This window comes from Oratosquilla oratoria, chromosome 10, assembly GCF_046742065.1.
Source record: "Oratosquilla oratoria isolate Oo_2021 chromosome 10, ASM4674206v1, whole genome shotgun sequence".
NCBI classification, from domain to species: Eukaryota; Metazoa; Arthropoda; class Malacostraca; order Stomatopoda; family Squillidae; genus Oratosquilla; species Oratosquilla oratoria.
Window position 1 is genome coordinate 17,453,201 of NC_134786.1, and position 13,732 is coordinate 17,466,932.

Below are 13,732 nucleotides of genomic sequence, written 5' to 3' on the forward strand. Positions count from 1 at the left end.
AGATCTCAACCAACCTGCATAGCAAAGGTGAAATTAGTAATTCAAGATATGATGTTCGTGCTAATGATAACAAATGTTACGTTCACAACAGTTTTAACTTCACTTTATATTACCTGAGTTTTCCTGACCCATTCTCACTTAATGTAACTTGTTTTTTGGCTTCATGAAGAAGATCCGCTACAGTTCCATTTTTGTTTGGATACAATACAAGCTCCTGTTCCTCCTTTAATCTTTCTCCTACCCAGGTACACTGTGATAAAAACAATAATGAATACAAATGCCTTAATATAAAACCTAGCGAAAAAAAAAAAAACTACAAAATCAGTCATGTGTAACTTACCTTAAATTGACGTTTATTTTCTAATTCATTAATTCTTATACTAAGTTGCTGATAGTAGATCTTTTTGGCTTGACGGGGCTTCATGCAGACTAGCATTTCCTTAAGAGTCCCTTCATAGGTGCAGCGTACAGCATTACCCGGCCCATCTCTGTACCTGTGCCAAAGGGGGTGGAATAAAACTTTTTGCTCTCAAAGAGATCCCTTCAGTAGGGATCAGTCTAAAGTCCCGGTCACACTATCACAAGTCTCACCAAATGTTGTGAATTTGAAAAAAATGCAGGACAACTTCACTCACAGTATTCTAGACTTCACTAAGTTCAATTCAATAATATATCTCATATTCATCTAGGTTTGACTTCCCTTAGTTGTTGTTGTTGTTCCCTGGACTGTCCTAGCAGTCCCATCTCCCCAAGGAATGCCACGGCCAAAACGGGGTTTTCCCACAAATCCTTTATGGAGTGTATGATGTGTTGTTTGCATGCATGATTGTGTATAATGCAGTCTTCCATGATGTGTTGAATAGTATGGGGGTGAAGTGTTACATCCTGGGTATTTGTCCACAATGCAGTCATCCAGCCTCTTCCCTTACTTTATCATTCAGCTTCTCCAACATATGACACAAAAGTAATATGACATTTGGAGATTCAAAAATTAAAATATTGTAAACGAAGTCGTTTCTACTCAAATAAACTCGCTTGAGTCGTGCATGCATGACCAAGGCTTTACTTCCCAACTTCAATTTTCAATCAAGCAAGACCCTTTTCAAGGTTACATTTCAAATACCCAACATCTATATGCATATCTTTTGGTCAATTTAAGACTATTTCAGATAATAAAAAAATAAAGCTTCCTCTGATGTTAAACAAGTCAACGAAGTCACTACCACGAGTCTTTTTTGGAGACCTGCACCCCCAAAGTAACCAGTCACAACCATTGGTTTGACCCATGAGCCACTCGGGGAAGAGACTTTGTGTTGTCCAGATAAGATGACAGTAGGGCAGTGAGGTGCTACATCTTGTCCATAGGGTGGCTGCATCTGCAGCTGTCGGAAACTATTGCCTGACAGATTCTGTACATTGCATGAGGGGACAAAAAAAAAACGAGGGTCGCTGTGTACATGAAGCAGCCCTGCTGTGGATGTGCTGTGTTTTCCTGCACTGCTTCTGAACTGGGCAGTGGGCAAGACACAGTAAAGACCCTTCATCCACATGGAGCTAAGATGAGAAGGAAATAATGGGTAGTGGATGGGAGAGTGGAATGGGTGGAACTTGGTGTGTGCCTTGGCTGGTTACCTCCCTTATATGAAGAAAAAGGCCCTTGGGACAGACTGCTTAGGGTACAGACTGGGTAGATACCTGAACACAATCACACCAGTGCAATTCTCATCTTGGGAGGGATTTTTCAGCAGGATTGATGTCTGCGAGATCCTGGTAATACAAAGGACTACCCCTCAATCCCAAGAGCTGGGGCCCAAACAGCCACAAGAAACCTCATCACCCACTCTTATGCAGGTGGTGGCACTGATCCCTGGGAGCAACTTCGATTACTTGGACAAGTACCGCAACCCTTTTTCCAACATTGCTTTAAAGGGATGTGTCGTGTGGTGCTGAACAAGTTAAAGTAGAATATTGCAGAAGATTATTTTTTTCTGCGTTCATTGGGCAGTTTTTGCATGTTTATGAGATACATTGTACGGGGTCGGAGGGTTTGAAGGGTTTGTACATGTTAAATGAGATTAATCAATCTATTGCCTCACCCTTTATATTGGAAAAATTATGGCCCCCCAAGAATGCTGACCACAACTACTGGGTTAACACATTGTCTCTGTGATGAGATTTTGTGACCCCAAATGAAGTGATCAAGTACCTGGTAATGTTCAATAACATGTTCAAGATCTGTGCAAAGACTGTATCCCAGGCATATGGTGTCTGTCAGTCCACTGACGAAGTCCCACCTTTACCTCTAACCATTCACTCTCTCCATTTCTAATTCTGACACAAGCTCTACTACTCTCGTAAAAACTCTTGACTGCTCTTAAAAGCTTTCCTCCTATCCCGTATATCTACAATACCTCCCACAGTTCCTTCCTGTCTACCCTGTCATAAGCTTTTTTCAGATCCATAAAAGCCCAAAAAACATCCTTACCCTTTCCTATAGCTTTCTCACATATCTGTCTTACCACAAAAATCTGATCTACACAATCCCTACCTGTCCTAAACCCACACTGTTCCTCACCAATTACTCCCTCTGTTCTTCTCCTAATCCTCTCAATCAAGACCCTCCCATAAGCCTTCCCAACGACACTTAACATGCTGATCTCTCTGAAACTACTATACTCAGTGTGGAGAGTTGATGGTGGAGATGTGTCTAGAAAGAGACTTGATGATTCCAAATACAGTGTTTAGGAAGAAAGTCAAGCATAAGTACACATGGGAGAGGGTGGTGGATGGAAAGGTGGTAGTGTTAATAGACTATATAGTGGTAACCTGGAGTATAGTAGGAAGAGTTAAGGATGTACATGTTCTAAGGGGAGAGAGTGGGGGAATATCAGATCATTTTTTGGTGGAAGGTAAGTTGAGAGTGGAGGATAGATGGAGAAAGAGGAAAAGGAGAGAAGGTAGGGAGGTGCTTAGAGTGAACTACATAAATGAGAAAGAAAAGTAGGAATACAAGAAGCTGAGAGAGGAGTGGGAGGGAGTGATAGATAGACCAGAACTAGTAGAGGAGTGGGAGGGAGTGATGGATAGACCAGAACTAGTAGAGGAATGGGGATGGTTTAAGGAGGGAGTCACAAGGTGTGCAAAGATGGTGTGTGGAACAAGAAGGATGGGAGGAAATAGAAGGAAGGGTAGTGAATGGTTGTAGAAGAAAACATGCAAGCTTTCACAGTTTGGTTACAAAACAGGATGAGGGAATCATGTAAGAGGTACAAAGAAAAGAGAAGTGAAACATAACATAAAGGAGACAAAAAGGAGAGCAGATGTGAAATGGGCTAAGAGTATGACAAAAAAAAATTAAGAAATTAAGAGAGGAAGAGGAGGCGAATCAAGTAGAGAAGAAAAGGTATAAGATATAGATGGAGAGATGATAATGGAAGAAAAGGCAAGAAGAGGAAGATGGGCAGAGTATTTTATGGAGTTGCTAAATGTGAAGGAGGATAGGGAGGGAAAGGTAGTTGCAGTGGGAAGCACTAAGAAAATGACAGTGATAAGTGATGAAAATGGAAAAATAAGGAAAGATGAAGTGAAGGCAGTTGTTAAGATGATGAGAGCAGGTAAAGCACCTGGGTTGGATGGATGTCATGCAGAATGTCTGAAAAAAGGAGGTACAGTGATGGTGGACTGGCTGATGAGGTTATTTAATGTTTAAGAGAGGGTAGAGTGCCGGAGGACTGGAGTGTCTTTATAGTTTCACTTTACAAGGGAAAAAGGGACAAGTGTGTTTATTATTAATCAGAGTAAAAGAGAACAATAAAGCAGTGACTTTATATTTTATAATGTGAGTAGTGTCATCAATCATACATATGGCAGCCAATGCTGTGCACGAGAATTTGATTTGTACTGGTCAATCCCAAGCCAGCTGTGTTGGTAGTTTTCATGCTGAATAATGACCTAACCATAGGGATGTTTGTTTCACTCTTGTGTGTTTTGGGAGCAATCTTACATCTAGGATAATATTTGGGTGTGTTTGGAGAACTGGGTTTGATGACCTGGTGGGAAACAGTTTTTTTACTTACAGGTGTTTTTGGATGGTTGCATGTTGTTGTATGTTGTTGCTTGTTGTTGTATGTTATTGCTTGTTATTGTATGTTGTTGTACTGTTGTATGTTGTTGTACTGTTGTATGTTGTTGTACTGTTGTATGTTGTTGTACTGTTGTATGTTGTTGTACTGTTGTATGTTGTTGTACTGTTGTATGTTGTTATACTGTTGTATGTTGTTGTAAGCTGTTGTAGTAGTAGTAGTAGTAGTAGTGATGGTAGTAGTAGTAGTAGTAGTGATGGTAGTAGTGATAGTGATGGTAGTAGTGATGGTGATGGTAGGAATGGTGGCAGTAGTGATGGTGGTGGCAGTAGTGATGGTGGTGGTAGTAGTGATGATGGTGGTGGCAGTAGTGATGGTGGTGGTAGGAGTGAGAGTGGTGGTAGTAGTAATGATGGTAGTAGTGGTGGTGGTGATAGTAGTCAAGGTGGTAGTAGTAATGGTGGCAGTAATAGTAATAATAACAACAAAAACTGTGGGAACCAATGATAGGTACCTGATTGTGATAGCACCACAAGATGGACAGGAGAGAGAATTACCATGCTGCCCACTTTCAAAACCCATCAACCCCCTTATCTCCAACTGTAGGTGCAGACACTGTCTCCAGACTGGGTATGATATCACTCCTATCAGCTCCAAGTGTAATTCTTCTATCTTTTCACATATGGAGAGCTGACTACCAGTGACTGATCCTTTCTGAAATCTTATTACTTTTGTGACTTGGTTTAACGTCACAAACTGCCCCCTAACAGAAGGCTAGGATGGTGCCCCTTACAGTGGACTTTGTTGCATGGAATTTAATGAACCATGCCCTTAGTTCAACTCGCCCCAAGCAGGGTTCAAATCATCATCATCTCGACCTCCACCGTAAGTAACGACGCCCTAACCCACTCGGCCATTGAGCATCCATTAGTTGGCGAAAAAGAAAGTCTCAGTGATACAGCAAAGACAAAGTTCCATCTTAGAGGGATATGCCCAAGTATTGTTACTAGCCACTGTAGAACTACAGATTCCATCAAATGAATCCCAAAACAGTAATTATTAAGAACTGCCATCTTAGAGTTTCAGCAACTTTTCCACAACCTCACAGCAGTTGGCAATGGTTCTAGAAACTTCCCATAGATCTTTCTTGGATGAAGCACTCCACTGTCCATTCTGTTGCATCGGCATGTAACACTTCTACATCACCTGCTCATAGCTGAAGCAAGAAAGGAGCAGTTGCTTGTTGTTAGTTCTCCTTATGTGAAAATGTAGGGAAAAATAGAGTTGATGAAGAGGGATCTTGAGCCTGGTCTGGAAGAAGTGTCCATCCCCCTAGGGTTCCACCTCCTCATAGAGGTACAGGTGTCAATGGGTTTTGTAGAAAGATGGCAGATTCTCTATGTCCATCCCACTGGACCACCGCTTAGAGGTATGCTTCACTGGTCCCAGTTCAAGAGTACCAGAGTAGGCCATTGGTATTTTTATGATTTATGACCTAGGATGAGATGGATGGATGGGGTGAAGGGGGCTTTGGGGAAGAGGGGAATGTCTGTTGAGGAAGGACGGGAGAGGACAGAAGACAGGGGTGAATGGAGAATGGTTGTATATGGAAGATGTTGTGATGCATGAGGTGAGAACAAAATTCTGACGCAGCCCGAAGGGATTTCTCACCGTCCTCTCCTTTATATGGGGGGACGGAGAGGGGGGGTCACCCATTTAATGAAGCGGCCTTGCTGTGGATGTGCTGTGTCTTGCGACACTGCTTCTGACCCAGGGCAGTGGACAGGGTGCAGGGATGACCCGTCATCTAGGAGGTGCTAAGATGGGAGGGAGGGTGGAGGGGTGTGGAGTGTTTTCAGGGATGGAATGGGTGGGAATGATTTTATGCCTTTTCCTTTTTGGCTACCTCCCTAGTAAGGGGGAAAAAGCCTTGGTATATGTATGTATGACACTGTCCTTAAAGATGGATGTACTTGCTATCAATGATGAAATATTGAATAATTAGGTAGTATGTTGCTGAAGTATAGTAGGGGTTACTAGGTTGGATAGAGTGAAAAACGAGGCGGTGAGGAGGAGAACAGGGGTGGAAAGGGAGTTGGAAGATAGGGTTTACGAAAGAGAATTGGGATGGTTTGGACACATGGAAAGAATGAGTAAAGAATGATTAGTAAAACAAGTGTGGAGGGCAGAGGTGGAGGGAGTGAACAGGAGGGGTTGACCAAGGATGAGATGGATGGATGGGGTAAAAGGGGCATTGGGGAAGAGGGGAATGTCTCTTGAGGAAGAATGGGTGAAGACAGAAGATAGGGGTGAGTGGAGAATGGTTGTGTATAGATGATGCTGTAATGCTTGGAAGGAAGTGGGTGGGGGATGGGGGGTGAGGGAGTATGTGTGAGCATTGTTTTGACACAGCCTGAAGGGATTTCTCCCAGTCTTCTCTTTTTCTGCATGAGGGGATGGAGAGGGGAGTCGCCGATTAAATGAAGTGGCCTTGCTATGAATGTGCTGTGTCTTGATACATTGCTTGTGACCCAGGGCAGTGGGTGTGATGTAGGGGCAACCCATCACCCAGGAGCCAAGAAAAGGAGGGGTGGTGTATGGGAGTAAGAGTATGTGGGGATGACATGGGTGGGAGTGGATTCATGCCTTTGACTTTGGTTACCTCCTTTGTAAGGAGGAAAAAGCTGTTGGTATATGTATGCATGTATGTTGCCGGGGTTCACTTCTTGTATCCTAAAGGATGTATATGTGACCTATTTACCTAATTGTAATATACGAGCTCATGGTATCCTATCTCTCCATTTACTGAACTTTGACTTAAGTTCATTAACATTCCCCGATTAAATTATTTCACTAGTTCCTCCATCTTAGTTCTTCATAGAGGGCATGTAACATGCAGGTGAAGGCGAAAGGTAGTTGTCCGCATGTCAGTAGTTTGCTAAATTTTTTCTTAACTTATAAGATTGGGTGGCTACCTATCTTATAAAGGGGAAGGAGCCTTTTCATATATAAACTGCTAGATATATGCCCTGATCAGTCCAACTATGAAGGTGGCAGTGAAATTCCTAAGCATGTCATTGTTCCTAGTCAACTTTGAAGCAAAGTACAAGTCTTTACCAGAGTCTAGTTCTAGAACATGTTTTAGGTATACTGTTTGGTAGATAACATAGAAGAATCCAAGACACAGAAAAGAAAACAACCTATACAAATACATAAAAAGAAGACGTACGTTTGGGCCCTGAAGAATTGTAGGAGATATGGATCTGTGCCTAGACGATGCGCAACTGCCCGGGCCATCTGGTCATAGTTCATCCGTTGAGACAGCTCCATACTAAAGCCTGGGTCTGTTGCAACACTTTTATCACAAAATGTAACCTGTCAAAAAAAACATGCATTATTAGTTACAAATTACATAAATATTGGACTGACTAATGAGATTGTTTTTATGAGTGCCTATGGGAGGGGAGAACATCAGAGGACTGACGGAGTATCTATATAGTTCTGGTTTACAAAAGAAAATGGGACAAATATGATTGCAGTAGTTTTAGAGGGATAAGTTTGTTGAGTGTAGTTGGAAAGGCATATGTGGGGGGTGTATACACCACATTAACCACATCACCACATTCCCATACACCATGCAGGCAGAGTCACAATCACCCAGACACGGTGGCACCACACACATCCGGTCCGAGCCCCAGAGCGACGCTAGCCGAATCAGCAATTTAGCTCAGCGCACGGAAGCGGACTGACACACAGACACACAAATGCACGCCATAGATGCAGTCAATCGCCAACCCGGATTAACACACGGGAACACAATACTGTTCAACCCTTTCCCCCTGGATATATTATGTCTGTAGTATATTATATAGGTAGTAATTATGAACCAAGAACAAACTTGTAAAGGGCCAAACAGCCTTACTAAAAATCTTGACAAGGTGACTGCGAGCACCTCAAAATTCAGCAGATTCAGCATTTCCGGAAACAAAACTGGACTGCACAACTCAAGGACCAGTCGGTGTGTGTCGTGCCCTAGATCAATTGTGTACAGTGTGTAACATCCCCTAGTGACTAAATGTGTACAGTGTGTAACGTCCCCTAGTGACTAAATGTGTACAGTGTTTAACCAGATTGCCTCAATTTTTAATAAATGAGAAGAAAACTCCCATTTTGGAGTTTATCTCGCCCGTATTAAGTCCTCCCTATGTAACCCCCAACCCAAGAAAGTTACAGGGGGGGGGGGTTCATTGAGAGGATTAGGGGAGGTGTAGAGGGAGTAATTGGTGGGGGACAGTGTGGGTTTAGCAAAGGTAAAGGATGCATGGATTAGATTTTTGTGGTAAGGCAGATTCGTGAGAAGATTTAGGTATTAAAGTAACAAAGTTTTTTGGGCTTTTATGGATTTAGAGAAGGCTAATGGCAGGGTAGACAGGAAGGCAATGTGGGAAGTATTGCATATATGGATATATGGCTTTGTGGAAAACCTGTTAAGGGCAGTCAAGAGGTTCTACAAGAGTAGAGGAGCCTCGACTTCTTGTGATATTTTTACAGGGAAATAACTACTCATCACTCCATCCAACTTCAGCCACCTTTTATGACCAGCATAAGAAACTAACATTCCTTCACCTACCACAGGGGACAAAAGCAAAAAGGAATATATTTACTCAAAGAAATGGTTCAGAACAGTTTTAAGAGAGAACAGAATAACGGAGGGATAGTCATAGTTACAGAAACAATATAAAAATCAATACATGACTCTTTCAATTCATTATTTCTTCCTCAAGTGATTTGTTTACATGAGACAAATTTAGTCTCTTTTATAATGACACTTTTAAGCCCTTTCCTACGAGTGGATTCAATGACAGGACCTGCTTGTGGTGTTCCAGGAGCTCTACATTTCCAAAACCTATCAATTTTTTCACCTCCATCAGGTGTGGATAAGGACCATCTATCAACTTCAACTATATTTCTTGCACCTTTTCACACATGAACAGCTGGTAGCTGATAATTGAGCCGTTTCTCCAACTACTTTTAGACAGTGACATGGAAACATTATCGCATTGATACGTCATACACAACAATTCAAAGTTCCATCCATGAGACATCTGTGGGCAGGCCCAAGGGTAGGTTTCCATAATCATTATTACTATGATGATACACTTGACATGTTTTGTTCTATCCAATGCCTGAGACTCTTATTCATCATTGGGGGGGAGAGGGGGGGGACACTAAGGTATTAACAACTGAGCAGGAAAATGGCCACCCAGCCAGGACGACAATATATTTTCTTAATTCACCAGAAACTCAAGATTGATGTGGCAACAGAGATTTATGAAAAGCCCTGACAACCGTTGCCGATGTTGTGGGGATCACAAGTTTCTGGTAACAATTCATTTATATATTAAATACTAACTCTAAAGTGCTACACAATAAATTTTACAGTGCAATATTCCATATTGTACACTATCTCCCTATGATGTAGTGATGGTATTGAAGAGGCAAACGTGTTTGGCCAGTGCCTTTGATGTTTTCAATATATTATGTCAATTTTTAAATGGGTCACATGAAGAATCGTCGCCCCAGAATGCCCACATGAAGAATCGTCACCCCAGAACGCCCACATGAAGAATCGTCACCCCAAAACGCCCACATGAAGAATCATCACCCCAGTGCACCAAATATCAACAGTGGAATAAAGTTTATATTAGGTTTGGGTTAGGGTTAGGTTAAGTTGAATGAGGGTTATCCTTATTGTTATCAACTTATTCAACTGAAGAATTGTAAACCCAGGATGGCCCACATGAAGAATCGTCACCCTAGGATAGCCCACATGAAGAATTGTCACCCTATCGAGGACTGGGGTGACAATTTTTCATGAGAGTGTAAGGACCCGCAAAACTGGGTCACATCTAGATGCAGACATACCCAGGTGAAGAATCCATTTCCTCTTTGATGACATAAAAACAGAATATGAAACAATTCACACCTGTGGAAGTGAGTCATCACTGTAAGCATGGGTACACAAGGCTGATGGGAACAGACTATGTATCAAAGCAATATGATAGGAGTTTCAAGAATGGATTATGAGAATTGTGGAAACAAAACAAAAAATGAGTGTTGCAGAAAGCTGAAATTGGAAGGTTGGTCTACATAGTTACTTTAGGCACAGATGTCTATTTTAATTGGCCACTATAAGGATGATTGTGGATTGCATATTTATACAAGAATAGAACAAACTAGATGCTGAGAGATACTAAGATGACTACAAGCATAGCTCCCCTTCCCATATGATACTAGGTAAATACATACATTATCACATCCCAAGCGACAAAAATTTCTGTAGTGCTTCAGCCAGTTGGATTACAGGTTGAAACCTGTAGAGTCGGCTTGGGTATTTGAGCTCCTCTTCCTATCCTTCAAGTTCCAACTTGCTAAGCTCCGCCCCCAAGTATGACTCGTTCCAGGTATGAAACAAACCTCTCACTACACTTGTCAATCCCCAAAGGCATTTACTCGCCTCCCCCAATCCACACTCCACCTCCATCCCCACTCCCCCTCCCGCCACACTCGCACCCAAGTATCCAAAACCATCCACCTCCAGGAAATTATATGAAAGGTGCAGGGAAAAGAGAAGAGAAGTAAAGTATAAGATAGGGGAGGCTGAGAGGAGAGCAGATTTGAAGTGGGGTGGGAGTATGACAAATATTTTCAAGGTAATAAAAAATATTTTGGTAAGAAATTGAGAGGGGAAGAGGGAAAGAATCAAGTGGAGAAGGGTAGGTAGGGAGTGCAGAAGGAGGGATGATAGTAGGGGGGAAGGCAGTGGGAGGATGAAGGGCAAAGTATTTTGGGGAGTTGCTGAGTGTGGGGGAGGGAGGGGTGGTTGCAGTGGGGGGGGGGGAATGGGAGGGTGACCATGGTGGGTGAGGAAGGTGGAGGGGAAGTGGGGAGGGATGTGGTGAAGGTGGTTGTTGGGATGATGAGAGCAGGTGGGGCACCTGGGTTGGATGGATGTCATGCAGAGTATCTGAAGGGAGGAGGTGCAGTGGTGGTGAACTGACTGGTGGGGTTGTTTAATGTTTGTTTGAGAGAGGGTGGAGTGCTGGAGGACTGAGGAGTGCCTGTGTGGTTCCACTTAGCAGGGGTGGGGGGAGACAGGTGTGAGCATGGTGGTTTTGGAGTGATCAGCTTGTTGGGTGTGGTTGGGAAGGCTTGTGGGAGGGTCTTGGCTGGGAGGATTGGGAGGGGAGGGGGTGATTGGTGGGAGGCAGTGTGGGTTTGTGACGGGCGGGGGTTGTGTGGATCAGATTTTAGTGGTGGGACGGATGTGTGAGAAAGCTGTGGGAAAGGGTAAGGATTTTTTTGGGCTTTTGTGGATCTGCAGGGGGCTTGTGGTGGGGTGGATGGGAGAGCACTGTGGGGGGTGCTGTGGATGTGTGGGATGGGAGGAGGGCTGTTGGGAGCAGTCGGTGGTTTTTGTCAGAGTGGTGGAGCATGTGTTAGGATTAGAAATGGAGAGAGTGAGTGGTTTGAGGTAGGGGTGGGGCTTCATCAGGGATTTGTTGTGTCACCCTGGCTGATTGATTTAGGCATGGGTGGGGTGATGCAAGAGGTGAATGTGGGGGTGGTGGATCAGGGATTGGAGATAGTTGGGGAGAGTGGAGAAAAGTGGGAGAGGGGCCAGCTGTTGTTTGCTGATGTTGCTGCACTTATGGCAGGATAGAAGGAGGGATTGAGGAGGTTGGTGTCAGAATTTGGGAGGGTGTGTGAGGGGGGGAAGTTGAAGATGGATTTAGGTGAGGGTGGGGTGATGAGATGTTCAGGGGGAGAGGATGGCAGCAGACTGGAAGCGAGTATTGGGGGAGGGGGGCTGGAGGAGGTGGATGGTTTTGGATATCTTTCATAATTCTATAAATAGCCAGCAGATCACCTCTTTCTCTTCTCTGTTCCACGGTTGGTAATTCCAATTTTGACAATCTTTGTTCCTATGTCAGTTTTGAAAGTGTTGGGGCCATCTTTGTCGTTGCTCTCTGGATTCTTTCTATTTTTCTTATATTCTTTTTTGTACTGGGTGTCCAGTGTTGCCGCATACTCCAGTCTTGGTCTTATCAGTTTGACTAGTATTTTCTTTACCATTTCCTTATCCAAGTAATTAAAATTCACCTTTATTGGTGTTAAGAAATTGTAGGTTTCTCCGACTATTTTGTTTGTTTGTCTGGGGACATGTCTTTGGTGATGATTACTCCTAGGTCCTTTTAGGAACCAACTTTCTTTACTTCCTTTGCACTGATTTTATATTGCCCTGATATCCTTTTTTAACTTTTTCAAAATTCCATTATACATTTCTTTATGTTTAAGTCCATTTCCCACTTCTGACTCCATTCCCAGACCTTGTTCAGATCTCTCTGTAGTAATTCACAATCTTTTTCCATACTGACCTAGTTGTACCTGTGTGTATTTATTTAGTTGTCTCTTATGGGAAGGGAAGATATGCTCATAGTGTCTCATCTGTATCTCACCATATCTAATTTGTTTTTAAATTCTTGTATTGTTTTTGCAAACGCTATTGTTTCATTTAGTATGTCCCATACGTCCACCACTTTGTGGAGAAAGCAATTTTTTTTTTGTCTCTTCTATAACTGTCCTTTTTGAGTTTCTTTCCATGTCCTCTGTGTTTCTCTTATCCCAATTTATTAAGTCATCTCTATCAAGGACTTCTACACCTTTTATAATTCTGTAAATGGTCAACAAGTCACCTCTTTCTCTTCTTTGTTCCAGAGTCAATAGTTCTAAGGTTTGACAATCTTCATTTGATATTTTTTAGTGTTGGGGCCATTTTTGTTGTTGCTCTCAGGATTTTCTCCGTTTTCTTTATATTCTTTTTAGTACTGGGTGACCATATTGTCGCTGCATACTCCAATTGAGGCCTTATCAGTGTGACTAATATTTTCTTCACCATTTCTTCATCCAAGTAAGTAAAAGCCACTTTTATTGATTTTAGCAAGTTATAGGTTTCACCAACAATTTCATTAATATGTTTGTCAGGGGATATATCTTTTGTAATTATCACTCCCAGGTCTTTTTCAGATCCCACTTTTGTTACTTTTTCACCAATTTTATATTGTCCTGATCATTTTTTTTTTTTTTCACTTTTTCCAAATTCCATTACACTACATTTCTTTATGTTGATATCCACTTCCCACTTGACTCCATTCGTAAACCCTGTTCAGATCTTTCTGTAGCGAGTCACAGTCTGTTTCAGTACTCGCTTGAATAATTTTGCATCATCCCCAAAGAAGTTCATGTAACATTCTACACCTTTGTCCATATCATTCAAAGATAGCAAACATTAATGGAGCTAATACTGATCCTTCTGGAACTCCACTAATTACATCTTCCCAAGTAGAACTCTTATCTCTGTGTTGTATTTACCTAGTTGTATCTTACAGGAAGGGGGAGCTATGCTCGTGGTGTCCCATCTTTGTATCCCTCCATATCTTTAGTGATGATCACTCCCAGGTCTTTTTCAGATCCCTCTTTCTTTACTTCTTTTTCACCAATTTTATATCTTCCGATATCCTTTTTTTACTTTTTCCAAACTCCATTAGGCTACATTTTTTGTGTTTAATTCCACTTCCCACTTCTGACTC

General features: G+C 42.4%; 1 protein-coding gene across 5 annotated transcripts in view; it reads right to left on the reverse strand.

Moving 5' to 3' along the window:
• Usp7 (Ubiquitin-specific protease 7) overlaps positions 1–13,732 on the reverse strand; it is a gene marked incomplete at its 3' end in the record, with an annotated part of 105,203 nt that continues 91,471 nt past the window's right edge. For 4 of the 5 annotated variants that reach the window (XM_076191569.1, XM_076191568.1, XM_076191566.1 and 1 more), the window contains 4 exon segments: positions 1–14; positions 114–250; positions 341–494; positions 7,312–7,457. In XM_076191569.1, the coding sequence (XP_076047684.1) occupies positions 1–14; positions 114–250; positions 341–494; positions 7,312–7,457 (451 nt within the window). 5 annotated transcript variants of the gene reach the window in all.